This window comes from Crinia signifera, chromosome 7 (assembly GCF_055691185.1).
Source record: "Crinia signifera chromosome 7, ASM5569118v1, whole genome shotgun sequence".
Lineage (NCBI taxonomy): Eukaryota > Metazoa > Chordata > Amphibia > Anura > Myobatrachidae > Crinia > Crinia signifera.
This window is the reverse complement of record NC_139223.1, coordinates 153,311,489-153,327,351: the sequence shown is the minus strand read 5'-3', so window position 1 is coordinate 153,327,351 and position 15,863 is coordinate 153,311,489. Positions and strand designations below refer to the sequence as shown.

General features: G+C 40.8%; 1 protein-coding gene across 2 annotated transcripts in view; it reads right to left on the bottom strand.

Annotated features, from left to right (window-relative positions):
- ACVR1 (activin A receptor type 1) overlaps window positions 1-15,863 on the bottom strand; it is a 76,358-nt gene that overhangs the window by 22,160 nt on the left and 38,335 nt on the right. For both annotated transcript variants that reach the window (XM_083154020.1, XM_083154019.1), the window contains 4 exons: window positions 15,040-15,113; window positions 12,102-12,365; window positions 7,389-7,606; window positions 5,257-5,356 (listed from right to left, as the gene is read on the bottom strand). In XM_083154020.1, the coding sequence (XP_083010146.1) occupies window positions 5,257-5,356; window positions 7,389-7,606; window positions 12,102-12,365; window positions 15,040-15,106 (649 nt within the window). In that variant the 5' untranslated portion in view covers window positions 15,107-15,113. The remainder of the gene's footprint in view (window positions 1-5,256; window positions 5,357-7,388; window positions 7,607-12,101; window positions 12,366-15,039; window positions 15,114-15,863) is intronic.

Below are 15,863 nucleotides of genomic sequence, written 5' to 3'. Positions count from 1 at the left end.
GCAGCATGCGATGCAATTATTAATTGTACAGGCACCCTGATGGGTGCTTACAATGTTAAATGCACCCCCATTGTCAACGCCACTTCTTTGAAATAGCTCTTGTACAATAAGGACAAGCATGGCCGCAGACCAGGCAACAACTGCTGTGCGCTCAGATTCCTATCTATGAGAAATATTCTGAGCATCTGCAGACAGCAAAAAAACTGCAACAATTTTAACGGTTGCCAACAGAACGTCTGTGTGCCCCATTATAATATGTATGGGCTATTTAAAAAAAAAAAAAAAAAAGGGGGTTGCACTTTGCAAATATTAAAGTAGGAATATTAGAGTACTCCACAATATAAATCACAAAAGCATCTCCAATTTGCATAACACAAGTCCAAAATAAGTATTTGGGAAAGCAACGGATTATACTCCCGATAATTCCTTTTCTTTGGAGTACTTCATGGCAGCCTTTACAATGGATTCATCCCTCTCACTTTATCCGGAAAAATTCTTAAATATGGATCTTTGATACAGAGGGCCTGTAGCTCACTCACTCTTCTGGCTGAAGTAATAGCCACCAAGAAGGCTACTTTCCAGGTAAAGAATTTCAGGTGAGACCTATATAATGGTTCAAAAGGTGCCACAATAAATCCATTTAAAACTAAATTAAGGTCCCATTGGGGAACCACCGACCTAATCCTTTATCGAATTCTCTTGATAGCTTGGCAAAATCTTTTAATCAGAGTATGATCTGCCAGTCTTCTGTCCAACAACGCATTCAATGCTGAAATGTGCACTTTCTGCCAATCCTTTGTTAAAGCCATCAAAAAGAAAATTGTAACACATGAGATATATCTGCTTCCAGAAACTTGAACTTGCCATTAGCCCATAATGCAAATATCTTCCATATTCTGTAATAAATTGTAGATGAGACTTTCTTTCAGGCTTGAAGAAGAATATCCATCACACTAGTAGAAAGATTCTTATCACTCAACAGCTGCCTTTCAATCTCCAGACAGTCAAACGTAATTTTTGAGGGTCCTGACAGTTTATGGGACCGTGACTCAAAAGGTTGTCCAATATCTGTAAGAACAATGGATCTGCCACTGCCATGCTCTCCACCATCGGGAACCACGCCCTCCTGGGCCAATACAAGATCACGATTATTACTGGACTCTGTTCCGTTCTTATTTTACATAATACCCTGTGTATCAGGGCAAATGGAGGAAACATATAAGCCAGGGAGAAGTGCCATTTCTGAGATAGGGCATCTACCCCATACGAGCCCAGAGTTGGATACCTGGAGAAAAACCGAGGAAGTTTCTTGTTGTGTGCTGATGCAATTGGAGATCTATGTCCGGCTGACCAAAATGATGCACAATCATTTGAAATACTGAATCTTCTATAGTAACACCCATTCTCCTGGCATCACACTTCTTCGACTCAGAAAATCGGGTACTCTTTTGTCTTCCCCTGGTACATGCAGGGTGGATATTGACTGCAAATAACCTTCTGCCCAGACCATAATAGTCCGTACCTCTTCCAATAATTTTTGACTTTGCGTGCCTCCTTGACGATTTATGTAAGACAGGGTAGTTACCTAGTCTTAAAATATGCGTAGATGAGACCCTATTAGGTCTTTGCTGAAGAACTTTATCGCTAGCCCCATTGCCTTCAGTTCTGTGATTGGATGACAGCTCTGTTTCTAGTGGTGACCAAACTCCTTGACCGTGTGCACCCCAGCCTGTGGCACTTGCGTCCGTAGAAATCCATTCATATTGGGGACTTATGAGTGAAGAGGTTGTGGCCATTAGGCGATCTTCCCACCAACTCAGGGAATGCTTTACCGAATCTAGAATCATTATTTGATGATCCGGGGACACTCCTCCTTTGTTATACTTTAGTAGGAACCACTGTAGCGGCTTCATCCTCCACCTTGCCCAAGGGATAACACGCACAGTGGAGGCCATAATCCCCAATAGACTCATGGACATTCCTAATGATATTCGGACGTTTTCTCGAATTACCATAATCAAATTTTTTTTGCACCTTTTCTTGGATAGTGAAATTTGGAACGACACAGTGTTTATCACTGTGCCTAAGAATTGTATGTTCTGACTGGGGATAAGCCGACTCTTTTCCCAACTGACCAGACATCCATGATCCTGTAAAAACTGAATCACATAGCCCTTTGCAGCGATAACTTAGCTTTCTGTCTCTGCCGATATTAGAAGGTAGTCTAAATATGCGCAGAGCATGATTTTCAGTTTTCTGAGGTACTCTATTAACACTACGAGAACTTTGTGAAGACTCGAGGGGAAGATGAAAGGCCGACAAGTAAATTGGTAGTGTCCTTTTCCAATGCAAAATCTTAAATACTTTCTGTCTGCTACTGCAATAGTAATATGGAAATAGGCATCTTTGAGGTCGATTGATACTAAGTAGTCATCTCTTCTTAGGCCCATTAGAATCGACTTCGTAGTCTCCATGTGAAACTTTATTTTCTTTATTCGGTCGTTTAGACCTCTTAAATCTAAAATGGCTCGTAATCTTCCAGAAACTTTGTTTATGATGAAGAGGTGAGAGTAAAAACCTGACTTTCTGCCTCTGGTACTAATTTGACTGTACCTGAATCAATTAGTCCTTTTAGATTCAATTTTAAAGCTTCCCTCTACACCCGGGGGATGGAAGCCTTGAACTTCGAAATCTTGCCAACCTTGGCTTTAACATAAATTCCAGAAGATACCCCGTTGTGACCACTTCTACCACCCATTCGTCTCGAATGGTTTACTTACAAATATTTTCAAACTTTAGCAGTCTTCCTGCCACTGGGCTAATTCCACTGGACACAGTGTCACTGTTTCTGGTCATACCACTTAACGGACTGGCGAAAGAAAGCCCTGATAGTACCAGACACGTATCTGTCACGATAAGGTCTGCCAGGCCTATACGAACTAGCTTGTCTGATCGCATGCCTGGATGAATACCCAGAAAAACTTTCCTCTTGTCTTGCGGCAGTCTCACCGACTTGCCTCCAGACATCCTCTGGATCATCTGATCCAATTTGCTCCCAAAAAGAAAGTCACCTTCATACGAGAGGGTGGGCAATTTATTTTTCAAATGAGAGTCTGCTGCCCATGGCCTCAGCCACAATGCTTGTCTGGCAACCACCCCAGATGTCACTGATTTAGCTGAGAAATCTAAAACATACAGGGAAGCCTCACAGATATAGTCCACCGCCAACTGAACTTGAGGCAAATTTTTACTAATTTGGTCCCGCGAGGATTTATCCTGAAAATCTTCTTGTAAGATGCACACCATATACAGAGAGCGCTAGCCAGAGATGCTACAGCCACCCCTGACTTCATAGACACCAAATTGAATATGTGTAATCTCTTTAAGGCAGTCTCCATTTTTTTCTCCATGGCGCCCTTCAATGTAGCCCAATCTTCTAGGGGAAAGGTTGTACGAGTGGTAATATCTGCCAAAGCTGCGTCTACTTTAGGGATTCTGCACCATTTCATAAATTCTACGTAATCTAAAGGGTACATGCGGTCAATTCTCTTAAAATGACCCTACCCTCTTGTCAGTGTTTAACCATTCTTTGGAGAGTATATCCTTCACCACTTTGTGGACAGGGAAAAGCCTGCTTTTTTTTATCTATCTTCAAAAAGGCAATCATATTCTGACTTCACTGGCTGTTTATAATTCAAAGTCCTCTAGAGGTCCTTTAACACTACTTCCACCAATTCTACATTAAACAACCTTTCATCTTCTATCAGTTCCCCAGATTCTGCAATGGAACCAACGGAATCATCTTTGTCTGATCCCATATCAACAGATTCAAACTCTCCTTCGTGATCAAGACTGGATGGAGATCTAGACCTCTTATTAATGAGGAATTCATCCTTGGTCACAAAATTATTTTTCATCCAAGACATCAATTCAGTAAGTTGTGAAGACCCAATGGGTCCTGAAGCTCCTCTTTTAATACAATCTTGATAGAAAGTTTCTTCCCCTATAAATGATTTGTCACACATAGGGCAATTCTTAGCAGTATACTTCTTTTTACACGCTTTCTTCTTAGGCGCCGTAGGCACACTAAAAAAAGAAAGAAAAAGCCACTAACTACACTAAAAATAATATGAAATAAAAAAAACAGTCCTTAAGAGGACTTACCTGGGTACATTTGTTTTTAGAGAGGCATCTTCCATTCTCCTGCACAGCAATCCTTACAGTACCAATGCAAGCAACAATATATTGCATAAACTGCGCCTCTTTCGCCAGGCACTTTATATACCCTACTTCCGGGTCCTGGAACACACGCGATCTGCAGTGGAATGCATCCCGCATGTTCCACAAGCGCCTGACGGAAGTAGCAGAGACGTGGATACGCTGTCCGGAAGCTCTGACTGCGTCATGCCAGACCCGGAAGCCGCACTAAACAGTGAAGCATGTGGCAGACTAACAGTCGCTGGAGATGCCGCCGCTGCCTTTCACCAAGCGCCCGGCCTCAAAACTCCACACCCGGACCAAGGGAGCCACGATTAGAAGGAGTATGTCCATGCCACCGGCCAGGACATCAGAATAGGGTAAGGCACAGTCAACCCACACCGCCCAGGTCCAGCAACATAACCAGCCTTCTGGGACATAAAAAAAAAATAACCTAACATCTAACTACCTGTGACTTGATAGAGGAGACAGGAAAAACACTATGGCTATAGGGGAGGAGCTGAACTATATAGGGAGGGGAAGAGGAGGAGCTAGATTCTGGGGAAAAAAAACCTACCTGTCTAAATAGGAGGAAAAGAAGGATGAACCCATAGTAAAGGCTGCCATGAAGTAGGAAGAAATAGGGGTGCCAAGTATTGATTGAATTTTCAGGGCTTTATGTTCTAATATTGGGAAGAACTGAAGATTTGTTTTCCGAAAACTGTAATCCCTCAGACTGGTATTTGTACCATTTGCACATTATTGTTCTCCTCTACGAAAGAAGCCCAGAGGGGGGGGGGGGGGGGGTGAAAAGGACTAAAATCAGGGGTAGGGCAAGGCTGTACATATCAATAACTCAATCATAGGTCTGTGGGTAGACAGCTAAATATATCTGAATCGTGTGATATTGGACCCGCAATTCCGAGTATCATCTAACCATGCTGCCCACATCAATATGAAGTCAGTGGGATGTGGGAGATACACACACACATACACACACACACACACACACACCATATAGAACAAAGGTTTTTTACAATAAAAAGGTGGATTACTGACCGACACACTCAGCGAGGGTGATCTGCCGTGCCACTGTTCTCTGCACTAGGAAAGGAAGACCAGACCCACTTCCAGATGTACACGAGTGATCCAGCAGGTCCTGGTTGGGCACAGACGAAAATAAAATAGATATATTTCTCATTTTCAGTAGCACAATGGGGCAGATGTATTAAGCCTTAACAAGAGATAAAGGCAAGGGTGATAAGGAGAGATAAACGTCCAGCCAATCATCTGCTGACTGCCATGTTACAGGCTGTGTTTGAAAAAAGTCAGTAAGGAGCCGATTGGCTGGACCTTTATCTCTCCTTGTCACCCTTGCATTTATCTCTTGTTAAGGCTTAATACATCTGCCCCAATGTAAATACCACTTCAAACATTCTACAAGTAAAACAATGCCTGCAAATCAACTACAATTTGAATTGTTAAGCTATAAAATAAACACACATACTCTAACTATATCTATCCAAACACACATAATATAGAACATTATATATTATACACACACATCAAAATAAAAATATTGGTAGGGTGAGAGGACAGGGGGGTAGTTTAATCATTTGGATTTTAAGAAACCTTTAAAAACCCATTCCTTATGTAAAATTGCTGTGTAAATGATTCATTATTAACAATTACTAATGGCTGTGTTTAAGGGAAAAAAATAAAATAAAAAAAAAGTTAAATAGCATGCGGATTTGCTGCATAACAAAAAAAACACACTGAACCATGATACAAGTTACCCTACCCTCGGAAATTTTTCCAATGAGCCAACACTTTCTAATGCATCAGAAGAACATAATATTGCTACATTATATTTCTGGCAAACCACTCCAAGAAATGCAGTACGTTTGTTACAAGTTGTATACTATGGAGCTCAATGACACACCTGAAATATCTGGTGCATTTACACACGCCTTAAATTTAACATGCCTAGCATCACTGCCATCACCCCTCTGCAAATAGTTACCATGGAAGGGGGAGGAGTTTTAATGGGATGCCAGCAGCCGTAGTGCCGACACCAGAATCCCAAAACTTCTTTGATCAGTGCCGGGATCCTAACATTGCTAATAAGGTCGGTGACAGAATCCCGACTGTTGGCATCCCAATCTTAAGCATTCCGGAGAGGACTTGGCTGTATTTAGGGGGTGGATTTAGGCACAGAAGGCAGAGTTAGTATATGGGGAGGGGGTGTTCGGTTTAAGCATTTAAAAATAAATGTTAGGATAAGGCACTAAAAGGGCAGTATACTTACCTACTAGACGTTGGGATACTGAACATCAGGTTGCCACCGGGACAGGATCCCAAGACCAAACCACTTCCATTACTAAACCAGCACAGAGAGTCTTTTGCAGTCTTTATTTGTAGAAATGGATTATATACAGTAGAGCAGGGATGGGGAACCTTCAGCCCTCCAGCTGTTTTTTAGCTACACATCCCAGCATGCCCTGCAACAGTTTTAGTAAAGCCAAATTGCAAAACTGTAGCAGGGCATGCTGGGATGTGTAGTTCAACAATAGCTGGAGGGCCTGATCCACAAAAAAGCAAGGTCACAGCAACTTAACTAACAGTAGTCATCTTTTTGAGCTAAAACGATCACATTCAGCTGTCTATAATCTAATATGGCAGGCATGATTTACCTTTTAGTAGCATTGCAGGGGGAAGACTATCTTATCATTGAATTAAGGAGTCAGAAACTTAAGTTACGAGTAGAGGATTACAGTTTTTGGATTCTAAGGCATGTATTCAATGCCGGTTAAACTGCAGAAAACCAGTGATCCTCGCAGTTTAACCCCGCTCGCACTATGCAATGTTCCGGGGGAATCCTCGCCGTCAAAGAACTGTGAGGATTCCCCTAAACTGCGAGAGCCGCGGCTAGTGCAGCAAACTCGCTGTGATTAGCCTCGATTCTCACAGCTTTTGTAAAACACATTAGCCAAATCTCCCTCGCTCAAAAAACGGAGCAAGGGGGGATTTGCGTATGAGGAGGGTCAGTTGAATACTGACAGGGTGAGCGGTGACTGCGAGCAAAAAGTCCTGCTCGCAGTCACCGCTCGCCCACGGCATTGAATATATGCCTTTAACTCAAAAACAGGCTTTATTGTAGAAGTGTTTTGCAGTTATGACCATCAACTTACGGCAAGTGTGCTGTCCCCGACATTGGATGCGATGAGTCCATCTATAGTTCCGTACTCTGCGTCCCGTGTACTCAACCTTTCCATGTGACGCTGTTGAATTTTTCGGAAGACCAGCAGAGCCACAACGGAAAGCACTATCAGCACAATCACCGGGGCCAGGATGAAGATAGCCAGAGTGTCCACACCGTAATTGAATGCTTCTCCATGCAGCGACTTCCCTAAATAGGAGGAGATCAAGCATTCAATAGTGTGCGGCAAATTCCATGAGATGCAAAAACTACCTGAATTCTCAGCCATCCTGCAAAGAGAATGCATTTCCACCACTGAGTACCAACACTTACCCATTCCATCACTGCCTCACCGGCTATTGCTAAATGAAATACTAAATATCTCTGCTCTACGAATGCAGCACATTATACGTGACAGCACATTTCAAAAAGATATAAACATCACAACAGAGGGTATTGGTCAAAGTAGACAAGAGGACGGTCGACATGTCGGAAGGTCGACATGGGGTTTTACACTTTATCCCAAATGTCAACAGTGGACATTGAGAAGAAAAAGTGTGATAAAGTCACACTGAACCTCTGGTGCTTATATAAATGTGGTTTAGTGATTAAAAGAAGCTTCATGTGATATCAAGCAGCCAGCTTGAGAAAAACAAAACATTTAAAAAGAAAAAAATAAAGTTAATCACAGTGCTAACTTTTACACTTTGTTCCTCAGTCTCAGTAGATCCAATTCATCAATAATGATGCACAGAGTGTGTAGGCGGCGGGGAGCACAGTCCCAAGCGGAGATGCAGATTGCTGCTGCTTCACTGGGTCTCAATGACCGGAACCAAGGGGCGCTGACGCGTTTCGTCTTAGCAACAGAGACTTGCAAGATGCTAATCACTTATGCTTGCACAAGTTTAGATTTGCACAAATCTCTGCTGCCATTTCCAGTCATTTGCTTTTTCAAAACAGTTGGGACGCCAGCTGTATTTATAGCCATTTTCATGTTTTAATATGTAGATTTCTTTATTTGATTGATTTCTATGTACTTTATGCTCAATATAGGTTTTCAATAAAAAAAAAATATTGCAGAGTCATTATTGCTGAATTGGATCTACTGAGACTGAGGAATAAAGTGTAAATGCGGTGATTAACTTTTTTTCTTTAAACAGTTGACTTAGACAGTAAAAAAAAAAAAAAAAGAAGTGCACTGCTGTGGTCGCCATGCTTCAGGCACTATTTTGTTCTCCCTCCATACCCTAGTGGATGGTAGGGCATGAAATACCACCTGCCCGCATTAAAAAAAAAAAAAAAAAAGTGAAAAACACCATGTTGACCTTTTGACTGTCAGCATAATGCCCCTGTCGACCTTACCCCATATCGACCCAATGCATGTCGACCTTCCCCTGGTCACCCTAGTGACAGTATCCCAGAACAGCCAAGTGGTTATAAAAATATGAGGCTTTGTACTAATCATAACCGACTATAAGCTTTCTGCTACAGTATTCAATTTAAAGATACTTGTATATTCAATACATACGTATACACACACACACAACACAGTGGAGTCACATTATTATGACCACCAGCTAAGAGCAAGAGTAACTGCAGCGAGGTCAGTGGCTCAATGTGCTGGTAGGTTGGCACAGGTATCTGGAGATATGTTGACCGCAGTGAATCCAACATGTGCTGCTCAAGGGTGTGTGTATATATAAATTATATTCTATATGCACACATGCGCACACACACACACACACACACACACCTCTCTATCTATATCTATCTCTCTCTACATTTTTATACACATTCGTACATAAGTATACATAAAAAAAACACATTTTACTTTATTTTTTTTATTAACTCTGCAACTAGAACTTTTCATATTACCCTTATTATTGAACATATTCCCATGGTTTGATTATATATTTCTGCAGCCTCCTGGGCTTTTTTAGTCAGACACCAGAAAATGAAAATATTTTAGCCGACATGGCTGAAAATCACTATAATCATCTCACCAGCAAAAGTTTACTGATCTAATAAAACTCGGCTTATTTTCAGATCAACCGCCAACTACAATAGAAATGTGATATAAAAAAAAAAAAGTGAAAAACACCATGTTGACCTTTTGACTGTCAGCATAATGCCCCTGTCGACCTTACCCCATATCGACCCAATGCATGTCGACCTTCCCCTGGTCACCCTAGTGACAGTATCCCAGAACAGCCAAGTGGTTATAAAAATATGAGGCTTTGTACTAATCATAACCGACTGTAAGCTTTCTGCTACAGTATTCAATTTAAAGATTCTTGTATATTCAATACATACGTATATACACACACACACACACACACACACAACACAGTGGAGTCACATTATTATGACCACCAGCTAAGAGCGAGAGTAACTGCAGCGAGGTCAGTGGCTCAATGTGCTGGTAGGTTGGCACAGGTATCTGGAGATATGTTGACCGCAGTGAATCCAACATGTGCTGCTCAAGGGTGTGTGTATATATAAATTATATTCTATATGCACACATGCGCACACACACACACACACACACACCTCTCTATCTATATCTATCTCTACATTTTTATACACATTCGTACATAAGTATACATAAAAAAAACACATTTTACTTTATTTTTTTTTTTTATTAACTCTGCAACTAGAACTTTTCATATTACCCTTATTATTGAACATATTCCCATGGTTTGATTATATATTTCTGCAGCCTCCTGGGCTTTTTTAGTCAGACACCAGAAAATGAAAATATTTTAGCCGACATGGCTGAAAATCACTATAATCATCTCACCAGCAAAAGTTTACTGATCTAATAAAACTCGGATTATTTTCAGATCAACCGCCAACTACAATAAAAATGTGATATATTAAAAAAAAAAAAAGGAGTCCTTTATTTAAACAGAACTATAGTAATAACACATGTGCAAACATGTATTAGTAACAATTAAAATTACTATGGATACATCTTTTCTAATGAGGTACACAACAAAGAGCATCTAGGACCTTTGTGGTGTTCATAAATGATACCATTTATTATTTTCTAAGTGCTCCTGTAACCATGTTGAGCATACACTGTGTGACTGAATCCAATGCAGGGTAACACTTTATTGTGAGAATTATTAGGATTCAATTTCACAGTGGAATTTTGGTAGAAATCTGCAGTCATATTGCTTTTAAAAAGTACAATCATTTCAAGGGCAAACGCCAATATAATCAAAATGTTTATACTAATAAATAATAACTTAAATACACACACACTCACTACTGTGCAGACATTTTAGGCAGGTGTGGGAAAATGCTGCAAAGTGAGAATGGTTTCAAAAATAGAAGTGTTTATTTTGTATTTATTTTTAATTAACAAAAAATGCAAAGTGAATGAACAGTAGAGAAATCTAAAATCAAAATCAATATTTAGCGAGACCACCATTTGCCTTTTGAATCAATTCTTCCAGATACACTTGCACAGAGTTTTTAAAGGAATTAGGCAGGGTGGTTTTTCAAACATCTTTGAGAACTAACCACAAATCTTCCTTGGATGTACGCTTGCTCAAACCCTTCCGTCTGTCTCCAGGCAGACTCGTTGTGGAGATCAAAGCTCTGTGGGGGCCATATCATCACTCCCAGGACTCCTTGTTCTTCTTTACACTGAAGATAGTTCTTAAGGACATTGGCTGTATGTATGGGGTCATGTGATAAAGTCACACACCCAGCCATGTATTCTCCATTTGCAAACAATTGTGTTGCAAAACCGGCCATTCTGAAGAGCTCAGTGACTTCAAGCCTGGTACTGTGATAGGGTGCCATTGTTGCAATAACACAGTTCATGAAATTTCATCCCTCCTGGATGATACGGCTACTACGAAATTAGGCTTAAGGTTTAAGAAAGACTTTGTGTCCCACAATTACATTCTAGTAAATACTGCTATACACTTACTCTTAGAGCCAGATGTACCAAGCCTAAAAAAGTGATAAAAAGGAGAGTGATAAACAGCCAGCCAATCAGCTCCTACCTGCCCTGCTACTGGCTGGGTTTGAAAAATGACAGGTAGGAGCTAATTAGCTAGCTGTTTATCACTTTAATAAGCTTGATACATCTAGCCCTTAATATCTTCTTTACTTAGAACAGTCATAACTGATAAGTTGCTGTGAAGTGAATAGAGTGGCTGGGAACACGGACTGTTCTTACACTTCTGGCTTTCACTGCTGTCCTGGGTCCATAAGCAGAAAGTAGCAGTCATTTTTAGGGTAAGCATGTTGCATTAGCACAAGCCAATACTGAGGTGTTTAACCTGCCACATACCAGCAGTCAGGATTTGAAGTCTGCAAATTACAGTGTAATACCGGTTAGGTATTACCTCCACAATTACAATGTGCCATAAATAGTTTTTCCATTGCAGCAACACACATCTCGATCAGCTGTCACTTTAGTGTCCCACTTTTTAGTTTATTTTTGTTTATTAGAAATTGTTAGCAACTCAACAAACCCCATTGTGCAGTTGTCAAAACACTCCTAGAAATATTAGAACAGAAGGTCATTGTGCCTCAATCACGTCAGCTCTCGTGATAACTGGTCCAGCTTTCAAAATGGCTGCCTCTTCTGCAGGATGGTGGATGGCACATTTTACAAAAAGGAGGTGGCTTTGTAGAGTAAATAATACAAATAATACACTGTGTAGCGAAGAGGTGATCGGTTTACCTTTACTTGGCAAGTACGCTGTGATGTTCATGTTACAGAGGTCACTCTGACAGCACTCCACTGCCTGGTCAGGGGACGGAGGGGTCTTGCATGTCATCCTGCCTTGTTCATAGACTTGGAAGCAGCCTTTCTGGTACATCAGGACACCGTCGTTTATGCTGAGCGAGGAGAAGCACTGCTGTCCAAAGCAGTGGTTACCACTGCCGCAGGAGACCCCTTCACACACACATTTATATTGAACCGCGCTCACCTTTACCTCCTCATCTGCAATCAGAAGACCGACATTTAATACAATATCCTAAATCTGACATTGCCAATAAAGAACAAGATATGTATTTACTGAGGGACACGTTTTATTAATCTTAAATGGATCTAAATCTATGTTGCGTTGTATTCCAAGGTCTAAAACATACAACTACCAACATTTAAAACATGTATATTAAAAAAAATAGTCTTGGAATTAAGCCACCAAAACTTAAATTTAAAATAGTCAGAAATCAATGCAAAGCCACCTTTAGTAAATAAATCCATAATGATAATTTCCTGCATAGAGGTACATTATCTTTTATTAAACTGGTGCCAAAGGGGTTCTGCAGTGCCTAACAATACATAAATGAGGGGGGGGGGGGAATTAAATAACAAATCACAATACAAGTAGTGTCTTACGGGTTGATGCTACACAGTGCACCAATGAAGAAGTTGTCCATACCAACCAATCACAATACTACCTATCATTTTGTAGAATGTACTTAATAAATTCGCCCTTAAAAGAGAATGTTTCCATGAGTAAAGGCCCATAAACACTGGGCGACTGAACTGAAAGCAACTCCGTTTCGTCGAATGTGCTGCTTTCCGCTCAAAAGCCGCCCAGTGTGTACAAGCCAGCGATGAGCGGTGATGCGCTCTCCAGCATCATCGCTTGCCCAGCCTCTCATCTGCTGGTATTATTATAAGTAGCGGTAACTTGAAAAGGTCCAGCCAGACAAGCTCAGGGGGCTCCGTGGGACCAATAATTGTACAGTGCACCTGTACATCCCCCCCCCCAGTTTTGCATGCAACTGACACTCCGCAAGGTAGAACCCCTTATTACAGGCAGGACACGCAGTCTAGAGCCCCGGTCTCCATCTGCAGCATGCAGTGTTGCAGCAACATATGTTCTGAAAACATTACTAGAGTCTTTTGCTTGATGTGTTCCCACCATGCACATGGAGAGTTTTCAGTGTATGCCGCTTTGGGATGCAAGCAAGTAGCATTGATTGTTTTCGGGTGTTGCTCACTTTATAGGGGTATTCTGTTTTAATTGCATTCATTATCTCAGATAAAAATGCAGCCACAATGAAACGTCAGAGGTTTTTAGGTTTCATTAGTTTTCCATTGACCGAGTGCTGCCATCATTATCTTTGATAAAATATATAGATTGGTCTTATCTATTATTTGCATTGGACATACAAAGTTGATAGAAGGAAGAACCAGAAGTTTTAAATGATCTGGAGTCATTCACATGTTACTGATTATTACCACATCTACGCTCTCAAAACAAAACCAGTAGCGTGCCACTTCTATTCACAGAAGTATGCTGACATGTTTAAATGGCCCTTATTTTTTCCCAGACAAACTCAGGACAGACATAACATTACCAGCAGAGAGCAGTGCGTTGCCTCAGGGGAGGGAGAGACTGCTCGCTCACTAAGCAGAAGATTCCTTAGCTTATTATCAAGCGTGCTTTTTTTTTTTTTTTTTTAAAGCCCACCATACGCCACAGTATTGTGCATGATACAGAAGAATTTACTTTGAGGAATGTTAAAACATGAGGCCCAGATTTTAAGCGATTGCTATCCAAATTCTTCTCATATGTTATAGATGTATGCTATTCTGTAGGTTACCATTAAAATTGCAAGGACTGTAAAACAGGAAAAGGATGGGAGAAGGGATTATTTTACAAGCCGTAAGAGTGTGTTCAAGCTTGGCTGAGATCTCCTATATAACATGGGTGTGTTAGACATCAATGTTCTGACTAGTTTGTGAATAACAGGAAAGTTAATGATGTATCACTCGTGAGGATTTCACACTTTAGCTGCCAAAAACAGAAATTAAAAGCAGGGGAGCAACCCAAGTAAAAACTTCCAGGACCATGTGGATGGCCACAGTGCAACAGTGGATAGCATTGTTGACTTGCAAGAGATTTTCTTTGCAGACACAGATTTTTCTCTCCAATCAAAAGCATAGTGAATGGTTAGCATTACTGCCTCACAGAACTGAGGTCATGTGTTCGATTCCCACCATGGCCCTGTGTGGATTTTGTATATTCTTCCCGTACTTGCGTGGGTTTCATCCAGGTACTCAGATTACCCACAATCCAAAAATATACTGGTAGGTCAATTGGCTTCCAAAACTAACCCTAGACCAGGGCTGGGCAACACCGGCCCTCCAGATGTTGATGAACTACACATCCCAGCATGCCTTGCAACAGTTTCAGCATGGCCACATAGCAAAACTAATGCAAAGCATCCTGGGATGTGTAGTTCATTAACATCTGGAGGGCCGGTGTTGCCCAGCCCTGCCCTAGACTGTCTGTGTGCGTGTACAGGTGGTAGGGAATATAGATTGTAAGCTCCACTGGAGCAGGGACTAAATGTGAATGTTAGACTATACTGTTTAAAGCGCTGCGGAATAGGTGTGCGGTATATAAGAAACCGAATAGATTCGTTGGAGGCCTTCTAACCGATCACCATGGTAAATCCACTTCGGAGGATGAAAAGAGATTTTATAGATCAGCTGGGACATGGCCTGATTTTTCAGATTGCACAGCCCTGGGTAAACTAGATTGAGGCGCAAAAATCTCATTATATATATATATACACACACACACACACACACACACGGTAGTTAAATTACATGACACACAAAAACACAGGAACCCCACCATTCAGCTACTTACCTTCCATACTTGGAGACGAAAAGGCTATCATCATAAGTAAGGGAAGAATCATACCACCATCTATCATTGTGCAGCTGTAGGAAAAGAAATTAGGATGTTAATTAGTATATTCATATATTCCATTACCAATTTTATTTATGTGCACTACTATACTGTCATTTTTAACATACATAATTATATACAATTGTAGGCTTACTGCCCAGCAGATGCTTGCCTTAGCAACTCCAAAGAAAACAAAAAAACTGTTTCTAACAACTGGGAATAAATAATTTCTGTGATAAACAAAACTTTTGAAGGACTTTAAACATTTGTAATTAAAGTTTTATAGGTTTGAATTCCTGCATTCCAGAACATATGTTATAGCAGATGCAGTAAGTGTTTTCTGCTGGGTTCTTTAAGTCTCGATAAAGGGCAGCACGGAAGGTGTAATGGTTAGCATTACTGCCCCGCAGTACTGAGGTCATGGGTCAGACTACAACTATGGCCCAAACTGTGCAGAGTTTGTATACTCTGTATACCGAGTACTCTGGTTTCCTCCCACAATCCAAAAATATACTGGTAGGATAATGGACTCCCAACAAAATGAACCCTAGTGTGAATGTGTGAATGTATGTGTGTGTGTGTGTGTGTGTACACATGTGGTAGCGAATATAGATTGTAAGCTCCACAGGGGCAGGAACTAATGTTTATGTTCAAAATAGTCTCTATATTGTGCACACATATTCTGCAGCTCTTTACAAACAACTGTTAATAAATTTAGGGCCATAACATATATTAATAAAATGTAATTTTGTGAATTCTGTCATACATAGTAGATGGAAGGC